The sequence below is a fragment of the Mus musculus genome, chromosome X, assembly GCF_000001635.26.
Source record: "Mus musculus strain C57BL/6J chromosome X, GRCm38.p6 C57BL/6J".
NCBI lineage: Eukaryota > Metazoa > Chordata > Mammalia > Rodentia > Muridae > Mus > Mus musculus.
This window is the reverse complement of record NC_000086.7, coordinates 83871410-83893253: the sequence shown is the minus strand read 5'-3', so window position 1 is coordinate 83893253 and position 21844 is coordinate 83871410. Positions and strand designations below refer to the sequence as shown.

At 35.8% G+C, this 21844-nt stretch overlaps 2 protein-coding genes across 11 annotated transcripts in view; one reads left to right on the top strand and one right to left on the bottom strand.

Moving 5' to 3' along the window:
- The window catches only part of Dmd (dystrophin, muscular dystrophy), a 2390387-nt gene that overhangs the window by 1311797 nt on the left and 1056746 nt on the right, over positions 1–21844 (bottom strand). For all 10 annotated transcript variants that reach the window (XM_006527768.3, XM_017318379.2, XM_017318378.1 and 7 more), the window contains 4 exons: positions 15097–15207; positions 14605–14778; positions 11820–11975; positions 6021–6191 (listed from right to left, as the gene is read on the bottom strand). In XM_006527768.3, coding sequence (XP_006527831.1) covers positions 6021–6191; positions 11820–11975; positions 14605–14778; positions 15097–15207 — 612 coding nt within the window. The remainder of the gene's footprint in view (positions 1–6020; positions 6192–11819; positions 11976–14604; positions 14779–15096; positions 15208–21844) is intronic.
- On the top strand, positions 9776–20283 carry Gm46696 (predicted gene, 46696). The gene is made up of 3 exons (XM_030251549.1): positions 9776–9821; positions 13706–13794; positions 17940–20283. Exon 3 carries the CDS (start codon positions 18294–18296, stop codon positions 19791–19793), a length of 1500 nt encoding a protein of 499 aa, XP_030107409.1. The 5' UTR covers positions 9776–9821; positions 13706–13794; positions 17940–18293; the 3' UTR covers positions 19794–20283.

The following is a 21844-nucleotide window of genomic DNA, read 5'->3' as shown; positions in this document are numbered from 1 at the left end:
GATAATAACAGAAAAAAACCAATACAAGAACGGGAACAACGCCCTAGAAAAAACAAGAAGGTAATCCCTCAACAAACCTAAAAGAAGACAGCCACAAGAACAGAATGCCACCTTTAACAACTAAAATAACAGGAAGCAACAATTACTTTTCCTTAATATCTCTTAACATCAATGGTCTCAACTCGCCAATAAAAAGACATAGACTAACAAACTGGCTACACAAACAAGACCCAACATTTTGCTGCTTACAGGAAACTCATCTCAGAGAAAAAGATAGACACTACCTCAGAATGAAAGGCTGGAAAACAATTTTCCAAGCAAATGGTATGAAGAAACAAGCAGGAGTAGCCATCCTAATATCTGATAAGATTGACTTCCAACCCAAAGTCATCAAAAAAGACAAGGAGGGACACTTCATTCTCATCAAAGGTAAAATCCTCCAAGAGGAACTCTCAATTCTGAATATCTATGCTCCAATTACAAGAGCAGCCACATTCACTAAAGAAACTTTAGTAAAGCTCAAAGCACACATTGCGCCTCACACAATAATAGTGGGAGACTTCAACACACCACTTTCACCAATGGACAGATCATGGAAACAGAAACTAAACAGGGACACACTGAAACTAACAGAAGTGATGAAACAAATGGATCTGACAGATATCTACAGAATATTTTATCCTAAAACAAAAGGATATACCTTCTTCTCAGCACCTCATGGTACCTTCTCCAAAATTGACCACATAATAGGTCACAAATCAGGCCTCAACAGATTCAAAAATATTGAAATTGTCCCATGTATCCTATCAGATCACCATGCACTAAGGCTGATCTTCAATAACAAAATAAATAACAGAAAGCCAACATTCACATGGAAACTGAACAACACTCTTCTCAATGATACCTTGGTCAAGGAAGGAATAAAGAAAGAAATTAAAGACTTTTTAGAGTTTAATGAAAATGAAGCCACAACGTACCCAAACCTTTGGGACACAATGAAAGCATTTCTAAGAGGGAAACTCATAGCTATGAGTGCCTTCAAGAAAAAACGGGAGAGAGCACATACTAGCAGCTTGACAACACATCTAAAAGCTCTAGAAAAAAAGGAAGCAAATTCACCCAAGAGGAGTAGACGGCAGGAAATAATCAAACTCAGGGGTGAAATCAACCAAGTGGAAACAAGAAGAACTATTCAAAGAATCAACCAAACGAGGAGTTGGTTCTTTGAGAAAATCAACAAGATAGATAAACCCTTAGCTAGACTCACTAAAGGGCACAGGGACAAAATCCTAATTAACAAAATCAGAAATGAAAAGGGAGACATAACAACAGATCCTGAAGAAATCCAAAACACCATCAGATCCTTCTACAAAAGGCTATACTCAACAAAACTGGAAAACCTGGACGAAATGGACAAATTTCTGGACAGATACCAGGTACCAAAGTTGAATCAGGATCAAGTTGACCTTCTAAACAGTCCCATATCCCCTAAAGAAATAGAAGCAGTTATTAATAGTCTCCCAGCCAAAAAAAGCCCAGGACCAGACGGGTTTAGTGCAGAGTTCTATCAGACCTTCAAAGAAGATCTAACTCCAGTTCTGCACAAACTTTTTCACAAGATAGAAGTAGAAGGTATTCTACCCAACTCATTTTATGAAGCCACTATTACTCTGATACCTAAACCACAGAAAGATCCAACAAAGATAGAGAACTTCAGACCAATTTCTCTTATGAACATCGATGCAAAAATTCTTAATAAAATTCTCGCTAACCGAATCCAAGAACACATTAAAGCAATCATCCATCCTGACCAAGTAGGTTTTATTCCAGGGATGCAGGGATGGTTTAATATACGAAAATCCATCAATGTAATCCATTATATAAACAAACTCAAAGACAAAAACCACATGATCATCTCGTTAGATGCAGAAAAAGCATTTGACAAGATCTAACACCCATTCATGATAAAAGTTCTGGAAAGATCAGGAATTCAAGGCCAATACCTAAACATGATAAAAGCAATCTACAGCAAACCAGTAGCCAACATCAAAGTAAATGGAGAGAAGCTGGAAGCAATCCCACTAAAATCAGGGACTAGACAAGGCTGCCCACTTTCTCCCTACCTTTTCAACATAGTACTTGAAGTATTAGCCAGAGCAATTCGACAACAAAAGGAGATCAAGGGGATACAAATTGGAAAAGAGGAAGTCAAAATATCACTTTTTGCAGATGATATGATAGTATATATAAGTGACCCTAAAAATTCCAACAGAGAACTCCTAAACCTGATAAACAGCTTCGGTGAAGTAGCTGGATATAAAATTAACTCAAACAAGTCAATGGCCTTTCTCTACACAAAGAATAAACAGGCTGAGAAAGAAATTAGGGAAACAACACCCTTCTCAATAGCCACAAATAATATAAAATATCTCGGCGTGACTCTAACGAAGGAAGTGAAAGATCTGTATGATAAAAACTTCAAGTCCCTGAAGAAAGAAATTAAAGAAGATCTCAGAAGATGGAAAGATCTCCCATGCTCATGGATTGGCAGGACCAACATTGTAAAAATGGCTATCTTGCCAAAAGCAATCTACAGATTCAATGCAATCCCCATTAAAATTCCAACTCAATTCTTCAACGAATTAGAAGGAGCAATTTGCAAATTCATCTGGAATAACAAAAAACCGAGGATAGCAAAAACTCTTCTCAAGGATAAAAGAACCTCTGGTGGAATCACCATGCCTGACCTAAAGCTTTACTACAGAGCAATTGTGATAAAAACTGCATGGTACTGGTATAGAGACAGACAAGTGGACCAATGGAATAGAATTGAAGACCCAGAAATGAACCCACACACCTATGGTCACTTGATCTTCGACAAGGGAGCCAAAACCATCCAGTGGAAGAAAGACAGCATTTTCAACAATTGGTGCTGGCACAACTGGTTGTTATCATGTAGAAGAATGCGAATCGATCCATACTTATCTCCTTGTACTAAGGTCAAATCTAAGTGGATCAAGGAACTTCACATAAAACCAGAGACACTGAAACTTATAGAGGAGAAAGTGGGGAAAAGCCTTGAAGATATGGGCACAGGGGAAAAATTCCTGAACAGAACAGCAATGGCTTGTGCTGTAAGATCGAGAATTGACAAATGGGACCTAATGAAACTCCAAAGTTTCTGCAAGGCAAAAGACACTGTCTATAAGACAAAAAGACCACCAACAGACTGGGAAAGGATCTTTACCTATCCTAAATCAGATAGGGGACTAATATCCAACATATATAAAGAACTCAAGAAGGTGGACCTCAGAAAATCAAATAACCCCCTTAAAAAATGGGGCTCAGAACTGAACAAAGAATTCTCACCTGAGGAATACCGAATGGCAGAGAAGCACCTGAAAAAATGTTCAACATCCTTAATCATCAGGGAAATGCAAATCAAAACAACCCTGAGATTCCACCTCACACCAGTGAGAATGGCTAAGATCAAAAATTCAGGTGACAGCAGATGCTGGCGAGGATGTGGAGAAAGAGGAACACTCCTCCATTGTTGGTGGGATTGCAGGCTTGTACAACCACTCTGGAAATCAGTCTGGCGGTTCCTCAGAAAATTGGACATAGTACTACCGGAGGATCCAGCAATACCTCTCCTGGGCATATATCCAGAAGAAGCCCCAACTGGTAAGAAGGACACATGCTCCACTATGTTCATAGCAGCCTTATTTATAATAGCCAGAAACTGGAAAGAACCCAGATGCCCCTCAACAGAGGAATGGATACAGAAAATGTGGTACATCTACACAATGGAGTACTACTCAGCTATTAAAAAGAATGAATTTATGAAATTCCTAGCCAAATGGATGGACCTGGAGAGCATCATCCTGAGTGAGGTAACACAATCACAAAGGAACTCACACAATATGTACTCACTGATAAGTGGATACTAGCCCAAAACCTAGGATACCCACGATATAAGATACAATTTCCTAAACACATGAAACTCAAGAAAAATGAAGACTGAAGTGTGGACACTATGCCCCTCCTTAGAAGTGGGAACAAAACACCCATGGAAGGAGTTACAGAAACAAAGTATGGAGCTGAGATGAAAGGATGGACCATGTAGAGACTGCCATATCCAGGGATCCACCCCATAATCAGCTTCCAAATGCTGACACCATTGCATACACTAGCAAGATTTTACTGAAAGGACCCAGATGTAGCTGTCTCTTGTGAGACTATGCCGGGGCCTAGCAAACACAGAAGTGGATGCTCACAGTCAGCTAATGGATGGATCACAGGGCTCCCAATGGAGGAGCTAGAGAAAGTACCCAAGGAGCTAAAGGGATCTTCAACCCTATAGGTGGAACAACATTATGAACTAACCAGTACCCCTGAGCTCTTGACTCTAGCTGCATATGTATCAAAAGATGGCCTAGTCGGCCATCACTGGAAAGAGAGGCCCATTGGACACGCAGACTTTGTGTGCCCCGGTACAGGGGAACGCCAGGGCCAAAGGGGGGGAGTGGGTGGGTAGGGGAGTGGGGGTGGGTGGGTAAGGGGGACTTTTGGTATAGCATTGGAAATGTAAATGAGCTAAATACCTAATAAAAAATGGAAAAAAAAAATCTCATATTTACCTTCTCTGAAGTATTTCATCTTGGACAATTTTATGGTAGCCTAGCTTGAACCTAATCATATAATTATTGATTTAATTTTAAAAGCATAAAGACATTATATGATAGAGTAGTAAAGGGAAAATAAAACCAATTCGGTTTTTAGTTTATACCATATGTTTTTCCTTATAATAATCTCTTTTTAAAATATATTTTTATTACGTATTTTCATCAATTACATTTCCAATGCTATCCCAAAAGTCCCCTACACCCTCCCCCCCCCAACTCCCCTACCCACCCATTCCCATTTTTTGGCCCTGGCGTTCCCCTGTACTGGGGCATATAAAGTTAATATATGATCTTGAAATAAGAGTTATAATGGTAAATAACTATTCTAAGTGGCTTGAAAGGGAATATAATCTACCACTACTTATTTTTTAAAAATTACCACTACATATCCTCTACATTTATGAAGGAAGAATGTTTTTGAGAATGGCATTCTGTCATCATAAATTTTTACATAATGTAGTCTATATTTTAAAATTTTGGAGTATAATGATGCTAACAACACTGAAATAAAAATCAGTGCAAATATCTTAGGATAGGTAATTAACACATTCAAATGATAGTATTTTAAAATGATAGTATGCTTTATAAAAGGCCCAATGACTTGGCAAAGTCTAAGATGAAAATGTGCTATTGATATGAACTACATAAGTTATTTTTTTTAAATTAGGACAAATTCAAATAATCTAGTAAAATCTAGTAATGAATTACCTAGGAAAAATTAAACTATGAGTATTTCACTTTAAATTTAGGCAGCAATAAACATCTCTCTGGCTGTCAGAGAAATGAGAAGAGTTTTCCAGGAAGAATGAATGTAGGGCAGATGCCCTTGGTGACAGAATGACAGAACCTTCACAGGCCCTTTAGATTATTCATGATTATACCCAGGTTGATATCCTGAACTATTTGCAGTCACCGTAGCTTGCTGCATCTCTTGTTGTATGTTCCATATAAACATTCTATTTGAGGTACATAGAACTTTATCTCTGTGAATGCCATATTTCAATCTTTAAATTGATATGATCCATTTGGTTTATCTATATTGGTCAATAGATATTTTTATACTAATTTTATGTAATAAGTTATGTAATTTAGAGGATTCATTCATAAACCATTTATTCAATGTATGTATGCTTTGGAGAGAGTTTTCATAAAGTTTACTATTTTAATTATCTGGTTTGAAATGTATAGTTAAATATGAATTCTTGAGAAAAGGAAAAATGAAGCAAGAAAATAATGACAATTATATTACTTTTAGGCATTACTATCTGTTTATAAAATAATTTACTATGAGTTTTCATACATCTTAAAATTAACTTTCAGTAATATGGGATATACCTTTCCCCAGGCAACTTCAGAATCCAAATTACTTGGCATTCCTTCAACTGCTGATCTCTTCGTCAATTCTGTATCTGTTGCTGCCAGCCATTCTGTTAAGACATTCATTTCCTTTCTCATCTTACGGGACAACTTCAAGCATTTCTCCAACTGTTGCTTTCTCTCTGTTACCTAAATATAATAATAATGTATTAAATTTTGCTTACTTTGTAAGTCAACTTCATATAGTCACTTTATTGGGATTTTTGTATTCTAATCACTGGAAAATAACCATATTCTTATGTACTGCTTTCCATCTTATCATATAGTCAGGAAATTAATAGTGAGTTCAAAAGTTTCAGCAACAGAAATGCTTAACCAAAATATAGTGACTTGTACCTGCTGCTGTGATAGCAGTAACAATATAAATTATGGGAATTTGTTTCTTGATAAAATAAAAAACAATATTTGTGGCTAAAGTTTGAAACAAACAGGATAACAGAAGCCAAACAGAAGATATGACCTATTTTTCATAGGTGACCTATAGTCATTTGACAAAGACATGGACAAACAGGCTTACTGTCTTCAAAATACAAATGAGTCTTTCTCCTGCTAGGCAGGTGGTATAAGAAAAGGACAAAGAGTATTTCTTTGGGGAGGCAAACATATTAATCTAATGTATAGAATTGTCAATTTCATCTTTACTACATGTTAAAATTACTTTTTCATAGAACACCACTTTTTTATATATTTTTTTAATTACATATTTTCCTCAATTACATTTCCAATGCTATCCCAAAAGTCCCCCATACCCTCCGCCCCACTCCCCTACCCACCCATTCCCACTTTTTGGCCCTGGCGTTCCCCTGTACTGGGGCATATAAAGTTTGCTTGTCCAAAGGGCCTCTCTTTCCAGTGATGGCCGACTAGGCCATCTTTTGATACATATGCAGCTAGAGTCAAGAGCTCCGGGGTACTGGTTAGTTCATAATGTTGTTACACCTATAGGGCTGCAGATCCCTTTAGATCCTTGGGTACTTTCTCTATCTCCTCCATTGGGAGCCCTGTGATCCATCCAATAGCTGACTGTGAACATCCACTTATGTGTTTGCTAGGCCCCGGCCTAGTCTCACAAGAGACAGCTATTTTTGTAAGCAGAATTTCTAACAAAAACAGGACAAATTGGTTTTAAACACTAAAATTTCACTCTTATAAATTTACTCATATGGGTAAAAGCCAGGATCTGAATGAAAAGCAAATAAAAAGAAAAGAAAAGAAAAGAAAAGAAAAGAAAAGAAAAGAAAAGAAATGAAAAGACTTCATCAGAAAATTAACAAGTATATATGTGAAGCAGTATGAAATATAGTCAAGGGAAAACTCAGCAGAAATCTCAGTCAGTATCATAATAATTTGAACTCCTTCCAATATATACAGTGTTTGTGTTCAGTATAAACTATTCAGAAATGGTTGAATAAAAATGGTATATGTAACTATATGATAAAAATTATATTCATACTACTATTTTGCTAGCAAACCAAATAGATTTATTTATTTATTTATTCAATTAGTTAGATTTTTGTTGTTTTATTTTGTTTTGTTTTTGAGACAGTGTTTCTTTATGCTGTCCTAATTATAACATTGCAGAACAGGATGGCCTGGAACTCAGAAACCTATTTACCTCTGCCTGCCAAGTGCTAGGATTAAAGGCATGGGTCACCATAGCCAACCCAAGATTTGGTTTTATTAATACAATATCTAAAAAATAGACTTACAATTAGTCTGAACTATCATGAAATTATATAAGAAAATATACAAAGAATATGAATGCATATTTATGCTTCAATCTTTAAAGATATATGTATGAATATATGTATTTATATATGTATGTATGTATATACCATGTGTGTGTGTTGTGTGACTATTGGCATGAAAGCTAAAAGTAAATCTAAAGTGCTTAACATGTTTCAATAAAAATGCTGATATAAATTTCAAATATTCAACAAAATTTATGAGATTTGTATAACACACACATATAATGTTTACATCTTGGATACAAATTCAAATTTTTAAAGGTTTATATATCCATGTACATACATGTTCATGTATATTATTGGTGCATAAGCATGAGAGTTTCTATGTGTGCTTATACACATATAAATGCATGTGTGTGGAGAGCAGAAGACTACTTCAAGTGTCGTCTTCAGAAATAGTGTCTACCTCCTCTTGGTGAATATGTCTATGGATAACAAATTAAACTAGCAATATTGCCATTTAGCCCAGGATTATTATTCTCTCTGTATCCAACCATGGGATTATATAAGTATAAGTCACAAAATCCAGTATTCTTATATGCATTCTGTGAATTCACCTAACTCAAATCCTCGTGCTTGTGAGACAAGTGCTTTTGTGACTGAGCTATTCCAACCCCTAATAGATTCACTATTTTATTCTTTTATCTATACGTTATTTCCTGAGTGGGATTGGTGGTGTTAGTCTTTCTCTCTGTCTCTGTCTCTGTCTGTCTGTCTGTTTGTTTGCCGTTCTTTCTTTGTGTGTGTCTGTGTTTGAACACTTGCATGAATGAACTTTCTTATGCCATAGAGCATGTGTGTAATACAGACGACAACTTAGAGGAGTTGGTTCTCTCCTGCAATGTTGGGTCTCAGGGATTGATCTCGATATTTTTTATTAGATATTTGCTTTATTTCCACTTCAAATGTTGTCTTCTTTCCTGGATTCCCCTCCAAAAGCCCCCTACCTCCTCCGCCTCCCCGTGCTCACCAACCGAGCCACACCTGCTTGGCCTTGGTATTCGCCTACACTGGGGCATCTAATGAGCCCCAGGACCAAGGGCCTCTCCTCCCATTGATGACTGACTAGGTCATCCTCTGCTACATATGCAGCTGGAACCATAGGTCCCTCCATGTGTACACTTTGAGATTTTATAAGGCTTGGACGCAAGTTTTTTCAACACCCGAGTCATCTGACTGGCTGAGATTGAATATTTTAACACATTTTTATTTTTACTTTTTATCCAAGGGAATTATATATATCTACCCATTTTGCTGAAGGAAATTTTCTATATGCAATTGGTTAAAATAATTATAATGTACTTCCATGTGTAGTCATTTTATTTCTGTGCTCTACTAATAGAAAATAATTCCAGATTCAATATTTCAAAAGAATATTATTTTCCTATGCTCATGTGTTATTGATATTTATTTATTTTGTTTTTGTTTATATGCAACTAAGTTTTAAAATGCAGGAAATACTGCCACCTTAAGGAAAATTTTTACCTTATTCTTGTCTGTGAGAAAGAAAAATAAATATATAAAAGGAATATAATTGAGGCTAAAATGCCTCAATATTATTGTTTTAATGTACACTAACAACTGTTATTTTGACGATGATATTGCTATTTGTGTTTATTTTCAAAAACAGTCAAAGCAACGTGAAGACATAAAAGAATAAAGGTATTATATCAACGGAGCCAAGAGAATATTTCTCATACAAAATAATGAAACTTAGATATAAGAAAACTTACTTTGTATTCTTTGAGCAATGCAACTCATTTGTGTTTTTAATGCTGAATACCAAATTATAATTCTCAAATCCCTTATGCAAATATCTTAACCTCAACATAATTCTATTTGAATACATGCACAGGTGCTTTAAAGTCATTAATTGAGGTCACAAGTATGAGTTGCTAATCTCATGACTTTGGACAAAAAATGAGTGAGTGATTTTTATCTCCTTACAGTGATGACACAGTGAAAAGCTGGTAATCTACAATTTAAGAAGAAAGTCCTCATTATGAATCAGGTAGGTCAGCACTTTCAGGTTGGAATAGCAGACCCCAGAAGTTTGAAAAATACATTATTCTTATTGATAATTCCACAGTGTATTCATCTTATGATGGCAGTATTAACTGTTTACTACAAATGACAATGTACTGAATTAAGTACAAGCATGTAAAATTTGAAGGTAATTAAATTATAATGTTTTTCTATTTATATATTAAAAGAACGATTTCCTTAAATTCATTTTTTGTCTTTAATTTTCTTAAAATGACAACCTCAATCACTAATATTTCTAAATTAATATTTACTTCAAATACAATTTATTTCCTCAATCTGTGATGCATTCTGACATGCTATTAAAGAGTCATGTCCTGTCATTGTTTTATGTTAATGATATTGTAGTGTTAAATTGTTATATATAAGCAATCAAATTTGTGCTTTTGAGAATAAGTAGAACCATTATTACATTCATTAAATTCTTTTTTTTTCCTTTGGTTTTTAGAGACAGGGTTTCTCATAAGTATTAAACCAAGAGCCTCCTCATGGTAACCAAGAGTCTATCAATGAAATTTTGTTTTATTAAACAGAATCTTTTTAAACAATATTTATTTATTTATTTGTTTTTGTTTGTTTGTTTGTTTGTTTATTTATTATATGTAAGTACACTGTAGCTGTCTTCAGACACTCCAGAAGAGAGCATCAGATTTCGTTACGGATGGTTGTGAGCCACCGTGTGGTTGCTGGGATTTGAACTCAGGACTTTTGGAAGAGCAGTCGGTGCTCTTAACCACTGAGCCATGTCACCAGCCCCCATTAATTTTTTTAATAATAACAAATTGTTAGTCCTAATAGCCTTCTAATTTTATTTTTGTTGTTTTAAATTCTAAATGACTTTTTCAATAGCGTTCTATACCAAAACTTCCCATATTAAAGACAATGGTTCTGTGCACTGAAAGCAAGTTGAGAATTTCGCCTTTCCTAGATCTATTTTATTTTTCTTTATTACTGAAGGAAATGTCAGCCATACAAGTTGTATTATGGTTATAATCCCACCACTTGGATGGTGGAGGCAGAAGAATCAGGAGGTCAAAGTCAGCCTCAGCTACTTTGTGAAGTCAAGACAAACCTGTGCTACATGAGATCCTGTCTAAAAAGAAATAAAAAGTATTCACTCATCACAAAATTTCAGTGTATGGATGTGAATAAATATTAAGTTCAAACAAGTGAAACATACAGATTTTTTGAATTGCATTTTTATCATATAAAGTATAAGAAAATAAAAAATAATGTTCTTTAATATAGGTATTACCAAAGATATATTTAACATGATCCCTCACCATGTATTTTATTAATACAAGGACATAGACATTAATTGTCCTTTTGATGTGGTTAACATCAAAAACAGAAAATAAAATTATATTAAATTAAAATTATTTAATTAAATTTAAAAGACATATATTAAAAATGGATTGGGAAGGAGTAGCAGGGGAGAGCATAGAGATATGTTGTTAATACACACACATGTATGAATATATATATATATATATATGTGCGTGTGTGTATATATATATATATATATGGGAAAATATTTGTAAGATAATTTGAATAAATATACAATTAATTGTCTTGCCTTGATTTCAAATTGTGCTAACTTCATTCCACCAAGTTCATTCTTAGTGCAATATGTCACTCCAATAATAACTCAAGGTAAAATATATACATGGTTTCCAGTCATAGTAAATAGATTTCTTAAACTGAACAGAAAGGATTTGAGAACAAGAAAAATCTTTAATAACTATCTGATTCACAAGTAAATACCTCCTTAAGCTTTATATTGCTTTTTACTTTATCTGGATAAGCAGAGAATAAAGATATCTTAGTATCAGTTTCATTTGGAAATACACCCATTATACTGAGAATCACAATAAGGGTTTCTGGTATTCTATTTTATCTTGAATACTATTTAGGAATATACTGTAAATATTATAAAATGTGATTTTTGCTTTATGTACATACTCACCTTCGCACCCAACTCATTGTAATGCAATTTCAAAGCTGTTACTCGTTCATCAAGCTCTTTGGGATTTTCTGTCTGCTTTTTCTGTACAATTTGACGTCCGGTTTTAATCACCATTTCCACTTCAGACTTGACTTCACTCAGGCTTTTATACAAGTTCTGTGTTTAAGCATAAAACAAACACAAATATTCTACAACATATGGAGCATTATATTATTAATACAAAGATATAGTTATTAATTACTCTTTTGTGTTTATAAGTTAAATGGAGTACATTTTGTCGCTATTGTCATATCATTTTGTATTTTCTGTTGAGTTAACTTAGATATATTCATGATTATAAACATATGTGTATAATTTGCAGCTATTCATAAAAAATAAATATACCACATACCACATATATTTAGTTCATTAATATTAATTTTAAATTATCATTGTTGAATGTTATAGGATTTGTATTTTTAAGATCCACATTTGTTCAATTCTAGCTGTAAGTTTACAAGAAGGAATGTACTAATTTTTCTGGTATATTGAGTGCCTAAAATGCACCAGATAGTATTTCCATTCCTGACCTATGAAGTAAAAAAAAAAAAAAAAAAAATAGTGGTTTTTTTTTTTCCTGGCACTTACATTTAATTAGGATAAAACATATAAATATCTAAATCACTATTTCCATGTAAATAATATCACAGGGAAAGAAATGAATTAATCTTAAATATTTTCATTGAAATATAAAAATATATTTTTGATACTGATGAGAATATAAAACAGTAGCATTATATTATTTCTCACATGTGAACCAGAACTTATGGTACACACATATACCTTTACATCGATAGTTTAGTATAACAAAGCTTTATGAGTATTGTAACTCTGAAAAGCAGGTGGAATTCTGAATATACTGCCAATGTAAATTTACTGTTACAATAAGTTTTGTACTTATTTTATTGGAAATATGCAAAGTAGTATGTGCCTATACATGAAAATTTTTCATTTGTATATATGTGTACATATATAATGATGAATGTAGTTCTGCATCAAATTGTTCCATATTTATTTTAAATAATAATTCTTACTAAGAAAATTCTCACTAGTAGGTGGGTTGTCCTTGGAATTAAAATAATTATATCATGTTTTCACTTCTTAGCTTAAAATCAATATGTAAATGCATATATTAAATTTATGTTTCATTATGGTCACATAATTTGTTATGAATCTGACTTTCATGACTGATATTGCTATTACTTTACCAATAATTGTAAATTCATTTTGACACTTTTCAATTTTTTAGTTTAATTTATATCGTCAAATATATAGAAAAATCTGCATTTTGGAAACACTGAAAACATTCAGTTTTATGCTAGCAAATAGTTATGTCAATTTAAAATTACTGATACTTCCAAATGTTTCCGTAATTGAACTTGAACAGCTTTTTTTTTTAATTTTTTATTGGAAGAGATTTTACTAACAGTATATTTAATGATGAACTCACTTTTTTTTTTAACCAGCATGTTAAGACATTTTGTTACAGAAAAAAAGTTGTAGCAAGGAGTGATGGCACTAGTGTTTAATCCCAGTACCTGGGTGGGGTTTTAGGCACAAGATTCATAAATGGAAGGCCTGCTAGTTTATATAGTGAAGCCTCTTAAAATATTATCATCACCATCATCATTGTCATCATCAACAATTAACATACATAAAAACAAAAGTTCTTGAAGACAAGGATTCAGTTATAATATATATCATCATAAATTATATTTAAAAGTAGATAATATAAAATTTGTGAAAGAAAGATGTCTTTACAGAAAATGTATTCCCATTGCTTTCAATATTAATACCAGAACTAGATACAAGCCAAGCTAATGTTTTGTGCTGTTTCCTTTATACAGACATAGGCATGTTTGTTTTGAGATCATTAACTGGAAGATATGAAGCATTATCCTATTTGAAAAGAATGAATGTCTTTCCCATTGCATATGTAAGTAATGGTAATTTACATTTTCATTTTTTCTTGAAAATGTTAAGATATGACACTAGGTATGCCTATTCTTATTTGTCTATTATCAGAAAATCCCTGCATAACATTATAAAAATTCTATTTTGGATGGTGAAATTACTTAATGCAATTATTCCATTAAACACATCCAAATTATCGATGAAAGTACTTGCTAAATAGGAAGAATTTACCCATCTATACAGATACAATTGGTACATTTATAAAGACATCTTATAGGACAAATGATATAGATTTATGTTTTGTAGTCTGGTGACATTTCAATGTAAATTCAATACATTAGGATTTGTTGTATTTAGAATGCAATCTGTGGTGTCTTTCACAGCTGTCTTTATTTTCTCTCAGGTAATCTGTAACCTGGAGAATAAAGATGACTACTGTACAACATTTAAACTCACTGAGAAACATAAATTCTGGAATGGTTAATAATATTACAACTACTGCTGCAGTTGCTATTTCTAGATTAGACTATTTCATTTCTTGATTTCCTTTTCATAATATGTACCAAGAGAGAATAATGTAAATAGGACTCATTTTTTATTCTTTAGCCATTAACAAAATTATTGACTCAAAAATCATACACCTAAAATGCCACCAAATGACTATTATTTCTATAAGAACTATATCTTAATATATTGTGATTTTCCTTAATCTTAAAACTACGTGTTATAATTATTACAGTTGTGTAAAATACATTGTTACCAAAGATTATTGAATTCTTCTAATATAGCAAACTGAAAAGGTAGCCGGATATTTGCCACTAGCAATACATACCACACAATGACTTAGTTGTGACTGAATTACTTCCTGTTCAACACTCTTGGTTTCCAATGCAGGCAAATGCATCTTGACTTCATCTAAAATCATCTTACTTTCCTCTAGACGTTGTTCAAAATTGGCTGGTTTTTGGAATAATCGAAATTTCATGGAGACATCTTGTAATTTTTTCTGTAACAGAGAATATAAAGAAATACTAATTAATCTATCTTTAAAATGCAAACAGTCAATTATCATTTTCTGAAAAAAATTTAAAATAATATAAATGGAAATTTGTATATCATTTTCTAGCACATAGAACATGTCGTTTAGAAAATTTAGTATTCTGAATAAATGTTATACTAAGCAGTCGTATCTTAACTTATCTTTACAGTGTACAGAAGTTATTTTTTAAATATTATACTGATAGATGCCATATTATAATTTTAAATTTGATGATAACCAAGTTGTCTAATAATCAATCACCCTGGGATATAAAATAAAACATACCTGTGCAACATCAATTTGTGAAAGAACCCTTTGGTTGGCATCCTTCCCCTGGTTATGTTTCTTCATTTCTTCTAAACTTATCTCATGACTTGTCAAATCTGATTGGATTTTCTGTTGGAAAGAATATACTATTCATACTCTTAATATTATTGCAAAGGAAATACCCATTCCAAGAACATGGAATTTTGAAATATGCATGAACTATCACTAACAAGCCAGACTCCTCAATATAGGCAAGAATGCCTCAAGTATTCCTTATATAATAAAAAAGTAATTACTTCTCTATTAAAAGTTGAGATTATTATAAAAATCCCGTGGATATAATTTTCAATGTAGAATTTATATTTATATGTCATATTTATTATTGACTGCATTTTATTTTGAAAGTATATTCAAATCTGGCCAAATATATAAATGCCAAAATGTACAAGCAATGTAGCCATGATGGAGGTGAAAATATGATAATATTAGTGGAATTCTTTGGAATATTCCAGCTTAAGTTCATGAAAATTAGAATAAATAAGTTGTGTTAGCTACTTTTCTCATTGCTGTAACCAAATATCTGGGAGAAACAATCTGAAGTAGTGGTGCCTTATTTCACCTTATAGGTTTAGCAGAAATATTTCACTATTTTGGACAAGTCATGGCAGTTAAAATAACTTCATCTATAACCTGTAAGTTTGGGGTACCATTTGCTTGTTCTTACAATACAGACCAAGAGATTCTTACAGATTTTACACTAGCACAAAGGACTCTCAAACCTCCACAGGGTTACACTTAGTATCCTGTTTCTGCCACCTAGTTAACAAATACTTTCAGAAACAACCAAAAGGAGTATCAAATGCTACTACAGGAAAAGAATTCAAACACAAAAACATGTACAAAATTTTTCAGAAACAAAGAAAAGAAGAATCTAAGTGAAATGACTTTCTAAGACACTGAATTGGCCCATATAGCTATTAATTTTAAAATTATACAGAAACAGATTATTTCTCTTCAACAATTTTTATCAAATTGTTATGCTAATTTCTTATTTTTGGAAATTTTGGGGTAGTCATTTGAGCAAACATAAAAAGAAACAAGAATTGATTTTTCTGTTCTAGTAAAATTACATAATTATCTTGCTACTTTCTAATTGTAAATTGGGATGGGTGTGTTTTCTTTTTTTTAATTAGGTATTTATTTTATTTACATTTCCAATGATATCCCAAAAGTCCCCCACACGCTCCCCCACCCACTCCTCCACCCACCCACTCCCACTTCTTGGCCCTGGTGTTCCCCTGTACTGAGGCATATAAAGTTTGCATAACCAATGGACCTCTCTTTCCACTGATGGCCGACTAGGCCAACTTCTGATACATATGCAGCTAGAGAAACAAGCTCTGGGGAGTACTGGGTAGTTCATATTGTTGTTCCACCTATAGGGTTGCAGATCCCTTTAGCTCCTTGGTTACTTTCTCTAGCTCCTCCATTGGGGGCCCTGTGATCCATCCAATAGCTGACTGTGAGCATCCACTTCTGTGTTTGCTAGGCCCTGGCATAGTCTCACAAAAGACAGATCTATCTGGGTCCTTTCAGCAAAATCTTGCTAGTGTATGCAATGGTGTCAGCGTTTGGAAGCTGATTATGGGATGGATCCCCAGATATGGCAGTCTCTAGATGGTCCATCCTTTTGTCTCAGCTCCAAACTGTGTCTCTGTAACTCCTTCCATGGGTGTTTTGTTCCCAATTCTAAGAAGGGGCAAAGTGTCCACACTTTGGTCTTCATTCTTCTTGAGTTTCATGTGTTTAGCAAATTGTATCTTATATCTTGGGAATTCTAAGTTCCTGGGCTAATATCCACTTATCAGTGAGTACATATTGTGTGAGTTCTTTTGTGACTGGGTTACCTCACTCAGGATGATGCCTTCCAGGTCCATCTATTTGCCTAGGAATTTCATAAATTCATTCTTTTTAATAGCTGAGTAGTACCCCATTGTGTAGATGTACCACATTTTCTGTATCCATTCCTCTGTTGAGAGGCATCAGGTTTCTCTCCACCTTCTAGCTATTATAAATAAGGCTGCTATGAACATAGTGGAGCATGTGTCCTTCTTATCGGTTGGAACATCTTCTGGATATATGCCCAGGAGAGGTATTGCGGGATCCTGCAGTAGTACTATGTCCAATTTTCTGAGGAACCGCCAGACTGATTTCCAGAGTGGTTGTACAAGCTTGCAATCCCACCAACAATGGAGGAGTGTTCCTCTTTCTCCACATCCTTGCCAGAATCTGCTGTCACCTGAATTTTTGATCTTAGCCATTCTGACTGGTATGAGGTAGAATCTCAGGGTTTTTTTGATTTGCATTTCCCTGATGATTAAGGATGTTGAACATTTTATCAGGTGCTTCTCAGCCATTCGGTATTCCTCAGGTGAAAATTCTTTGTTTAGCTCTGAGCCCCATTTTTTAATGGGGTTGATTTTCTGGAGTCTACCTTCTTGAGTTCTTTATATATATTGGATATTAGTCTGCTATCTGATTAGGTAGGTAAATGTAGAAAGCCGCAATATACGTGCCGTCACTAGATGGCGCTAAACCTCCATTGTGCCAAACCGATCTCTTTGTTTAGATCAAGCTGTGTTGTGAGCATGTGCAGGGAGCAAAAGCCCGCCAAAGTCACTAGCCCATCCCCGGGGTGTATGAGATCGTGGGTAAAGCTGCAAGTCGTATATAGACACGTCACACCAGGGGGTATTTAAGCCATACATGTTTCTGAGCCTTCTTTGTCTACCTCATCGTTATGAAATAAAGATTAACTACAGAAGGATCTTTTGTGCCGTGCATGTGTTTCGCTGGCGAAGAACAATAGCATGGGACCAATTGGTGATGAAACCCGGGAATCGCCTCACCACCGCCCAGCGCCAGAGAGGGGCCCTCCATCCAAGCGGAGAAGATCCAGAACCGTAGTGGGAAAAAGGTAAGCTCTGAGAGACATGTCTGGCTTTAATCCCTTTAATCCCTCCCCTTAACTGGAAGGCGGTAATGAAATCTTTTGTTTTCGTGTTGGCTGTGTTAACCCTATTCCTCCTGGTTTTATCCTGCATTCACCAGAGGTGGTGATGAATTTTGACTGCTATTAGGCACGGTCAGGCGGATGTAACTAAGCCGTGGTGCCTGTCCCATATTTAAGCCTCTTCTGTAGATAAAGGAGCAGTATGGGAACTTCACATTCTGTGATCACAGCGCTGCAGTCTGTCTTAAAGCAGCGTGAGATAAAAGTTTCTACAAGAACCTTAGAAACATTCGTCAAGGAGGTTGATCGCCTGGTACCTTGGTACAGGTGTTCAGGGTCGCTAACCCTTACCTCTTGGGAGAAATTAAGGGGAGACTTACTTAAGGAACAACATAATGGGAAATTAAAGGTAGGGACCATGGCATTATGGAAACTGGTGAAATCGTGCCCGGAGGATGAGAGATGCCATCCAGTAATAATAGCAGGACAGGGGGTATTAGAAGAATTACAAGACAGTATGCCAGAAACAGAGCGGGGTGATAGGTTAAGAGCTCAAAAAAGGAAAAGTGCACATAAGAAGCAAGGCCCTTCGAAAGACCTTGAGTCCGAGGAAGTGAAAGATTTGGGGATAAATCCCCAGGGAGAGAAAAAGGAAAAGGAGAAAGTTCAGAGAAAGAAAAGCCTTTATCCGGTAAAGGAACTAGAGGCTTTGAGGTTTGATAGCTTAAAAACAGATGAGCTTAGCCCCTATGAGGAAGAGGAGTTAGAATATGAGGGAGCTCACTATGAAGAAGAAAGATACCATCCAGATGAAAGGCGAGTGAAGAAATCAGAGAAAAAACTAAAAGTTACTGGGGACACAGAGCAGGCCACCTCTAGGCCTTCTGGTCTCAATGCTCCTCCACCTTATGTGGAGAAATTTTATTCTGATTCTTTCCTCTCAAGGGAGGAAAAGAAAAAACTATATCAGGCATTTCCTGTCTTTGAAGTTGCTGATGGACAGCGCATACACGCACCCGTGGAGTATATTCAGATAAAAGAACTTGCTGAGTCTGTATGTAATTATGGAGTTAATGCCAATTTTACCATATCTCAGGTTGAAAGATTTGCAACCTTGGCCATGACTCCAGGAGACTGGCAGACAACATTGAAGGCTGCACTCCCTAATATGAGACAATATATGGAGTGGAAAGCGTTGTGGTATGATGCTTCTCAGGCGCAGGCCAAAGTCAATGCCACTGCTGAAGGCGATCAGAGAAATTGGACATTTGAATTGTTAACAGGACAAGGGCAATATGTTAATAATCAGACGAATTATGATTGGGGAGCATACACTCAAATCAACTCTGCTGCCATTAAGACGTGGAAAGCACTTTCCAAAAAGGGAGAGTCTGGAGGATACTTGAAAAAAATCATACAAAATCCCCAGGAGCCATTCTCAGACTTTGTAGCTAGGATGACAGAGGCAGCAGGCAGAATCTTTGGAGACCCTGAACAAGCAATGCCTTTAGTGGAACAGTTGATTTATGAGCAAGCCACACAAGAATGCAGAGCAGCAATTACACCCAGAAAGAGTAAAGGACTGCAGGACTGGTTAAGGGTATGTCGTGAGCTTGGAGGCCCTTTAACTAATGCAGGGTTAGTGGCTGCCATCCTGCAGAGCCAAAGGCATTCAGATACAAGTAATCACAAGGTCTGCTAAAACTGTTGCAAACCAGGGTATATAAGAAGGGACTGCCAGGCCCTCACAAAAAGGAAAATGCTAGGACCGTGTACTAGGTGTGTGAAAGGTTATCATCGAGCCAGTGAGTGTCACTCAATTAAAGACATCAGAGGCAGACTTATTCAGTCTGGACCTCCCCAGGCAGAAAGAAGTGAAGACAATTCAAAAAATGAGTTTCTGGGCCCCAGGTCTCAGGGCCCCAAAACATATGGGACCCCAGCTCACAACAGACGGACACTGCAGTCCACAGAGCTGCAGAAGTCTCAGCAGGAGTGGATCTCCGTTCCACCACCCGATTCATGCTGATACCCCAAATGGGGATGCAGCCCGTTCCCACTGACTACAAAGGGTCTCTGCCATCCGGAAGTGTTGGCCTAATACTGGGCCAGGCCTCCCTGGCCTTACAAGGCCTCATTGTTTACCCTGGAGTCGTAAATCAAGATTATGAAGGGGAACTTCAAGTTCTTTGTTCCTGCCCTCAGGGTGTCTTTTCTATTTCACAAGGAGATAGAATAGCTCAGCTAATAATCTTGCCAAGCCTACATGGCTGTTTTCCCTCCTCTGGTGTCCCTCAAGCTGCCAGAGGGATTGGCTCTACTGGAAATGATTCCGCTTACTTAATAATGCCTCTTGACTCCAGGCCATCCTTAGAGTTAGTTATAGAAGAGAAACAATTTAAAGGGATTTTGGATACAGGAGCAGATAAAAGTATCATCTCTTCCCACTGGTGGCCAAAAGCTTGGCCCATTACTCAGTCATCACATTCATTACAAGGGTTAGGCAATCAGTCCTGCCCCACTATCAGCTCTCATTCTTTGAGCTGGCAGGCACCTGAAGGTCAAACGGGACGATTCACTCCCTATGTCTTACCACTCCCAGTTAATCTTTGGGGGAGAGACATTTTACAGGCAATAGGAATTACCTTGACTAATGAATACTCACCACAAGCTGTTCAAATGATGAAGAAAATGGGCTATAAAGAAGGAAAGGGATTAGGGAAAAGAGAGCAGGGTAGACTTGAACCTATCCCTCAAGAAGGTAATAATGGGAGACAAGGTTTGGGTTTTTTCTAGAAGCGGCTGTTGAGGGTTCCACGCCTATACCATGGTTTACAGAGGAAGTTGTATGGGTTCCTCAATGGCCTCTCTCCTCTGAAAAATTAGAAGCAGCCACAAAACTGGTCTCTAAACAGCTACACTTAGGTCATTTAGAGCCCTCTACCTCACCCTGGAATACACCTATTTTCGTAATTAAGAAAAAATCTGCCAAATGGCGCTTATTACATGATCTTAGAGCAATTAATGCACAAATGCGCCTGTTTGGGTCAGTTCAACGAGGGCTTCCATTGTTCTCCGCCCTACCAAAAATTGGGAAATTATAATTATAGATATTAAAGATTGTTTTTTCTCTATACCTTTATGCTCTCAAGATAGGCAAAGATTTTCATTTACCATCCCAGCCATTAATCATTTAGAGCCTGATCATAGATACCAATGGAAGGTCCTACCTCAGGGGATGGCAAATAGCCCCACTATGTGTCAACTGTATGTGCAATTGGCACTTAAGTCAGTTAGAAATCATTTTCCATCGTTACTTGTAATAATTTATATGGATGACATATTAATTTGCCATAAAAATTTACAGTTATTGCAAGAAGCATACCCTATATTAATAAAAACATTAGGGCAATGGGGACTGCAGGTGGCCACCGAAAAGGTGCAAGTTGCTCGAATAGGAGCCTTCTTACATCACTCATTTATCCTGCCAAAATTGTTCCTCAAAAATTAGAGATATGCAGAGATCATTTACACACCTTAAATGATTTCCAAAAATTATTGGGAGATATAAATTGGCTGAGACCATTTTTGAAGATTTCCTCTGCTGAGTTAAAACCTTTATTTGATATTTTGGAAGGGGATTCTCATACCTCCTCCCCTAGGGCCCTTACTCCTGCTGCCAATCAGGCCTTGCAGACAGTAGAAAAAGCTTTGCAAAAGGCTCAACTACAGAACATTGATGAGTCACAACCT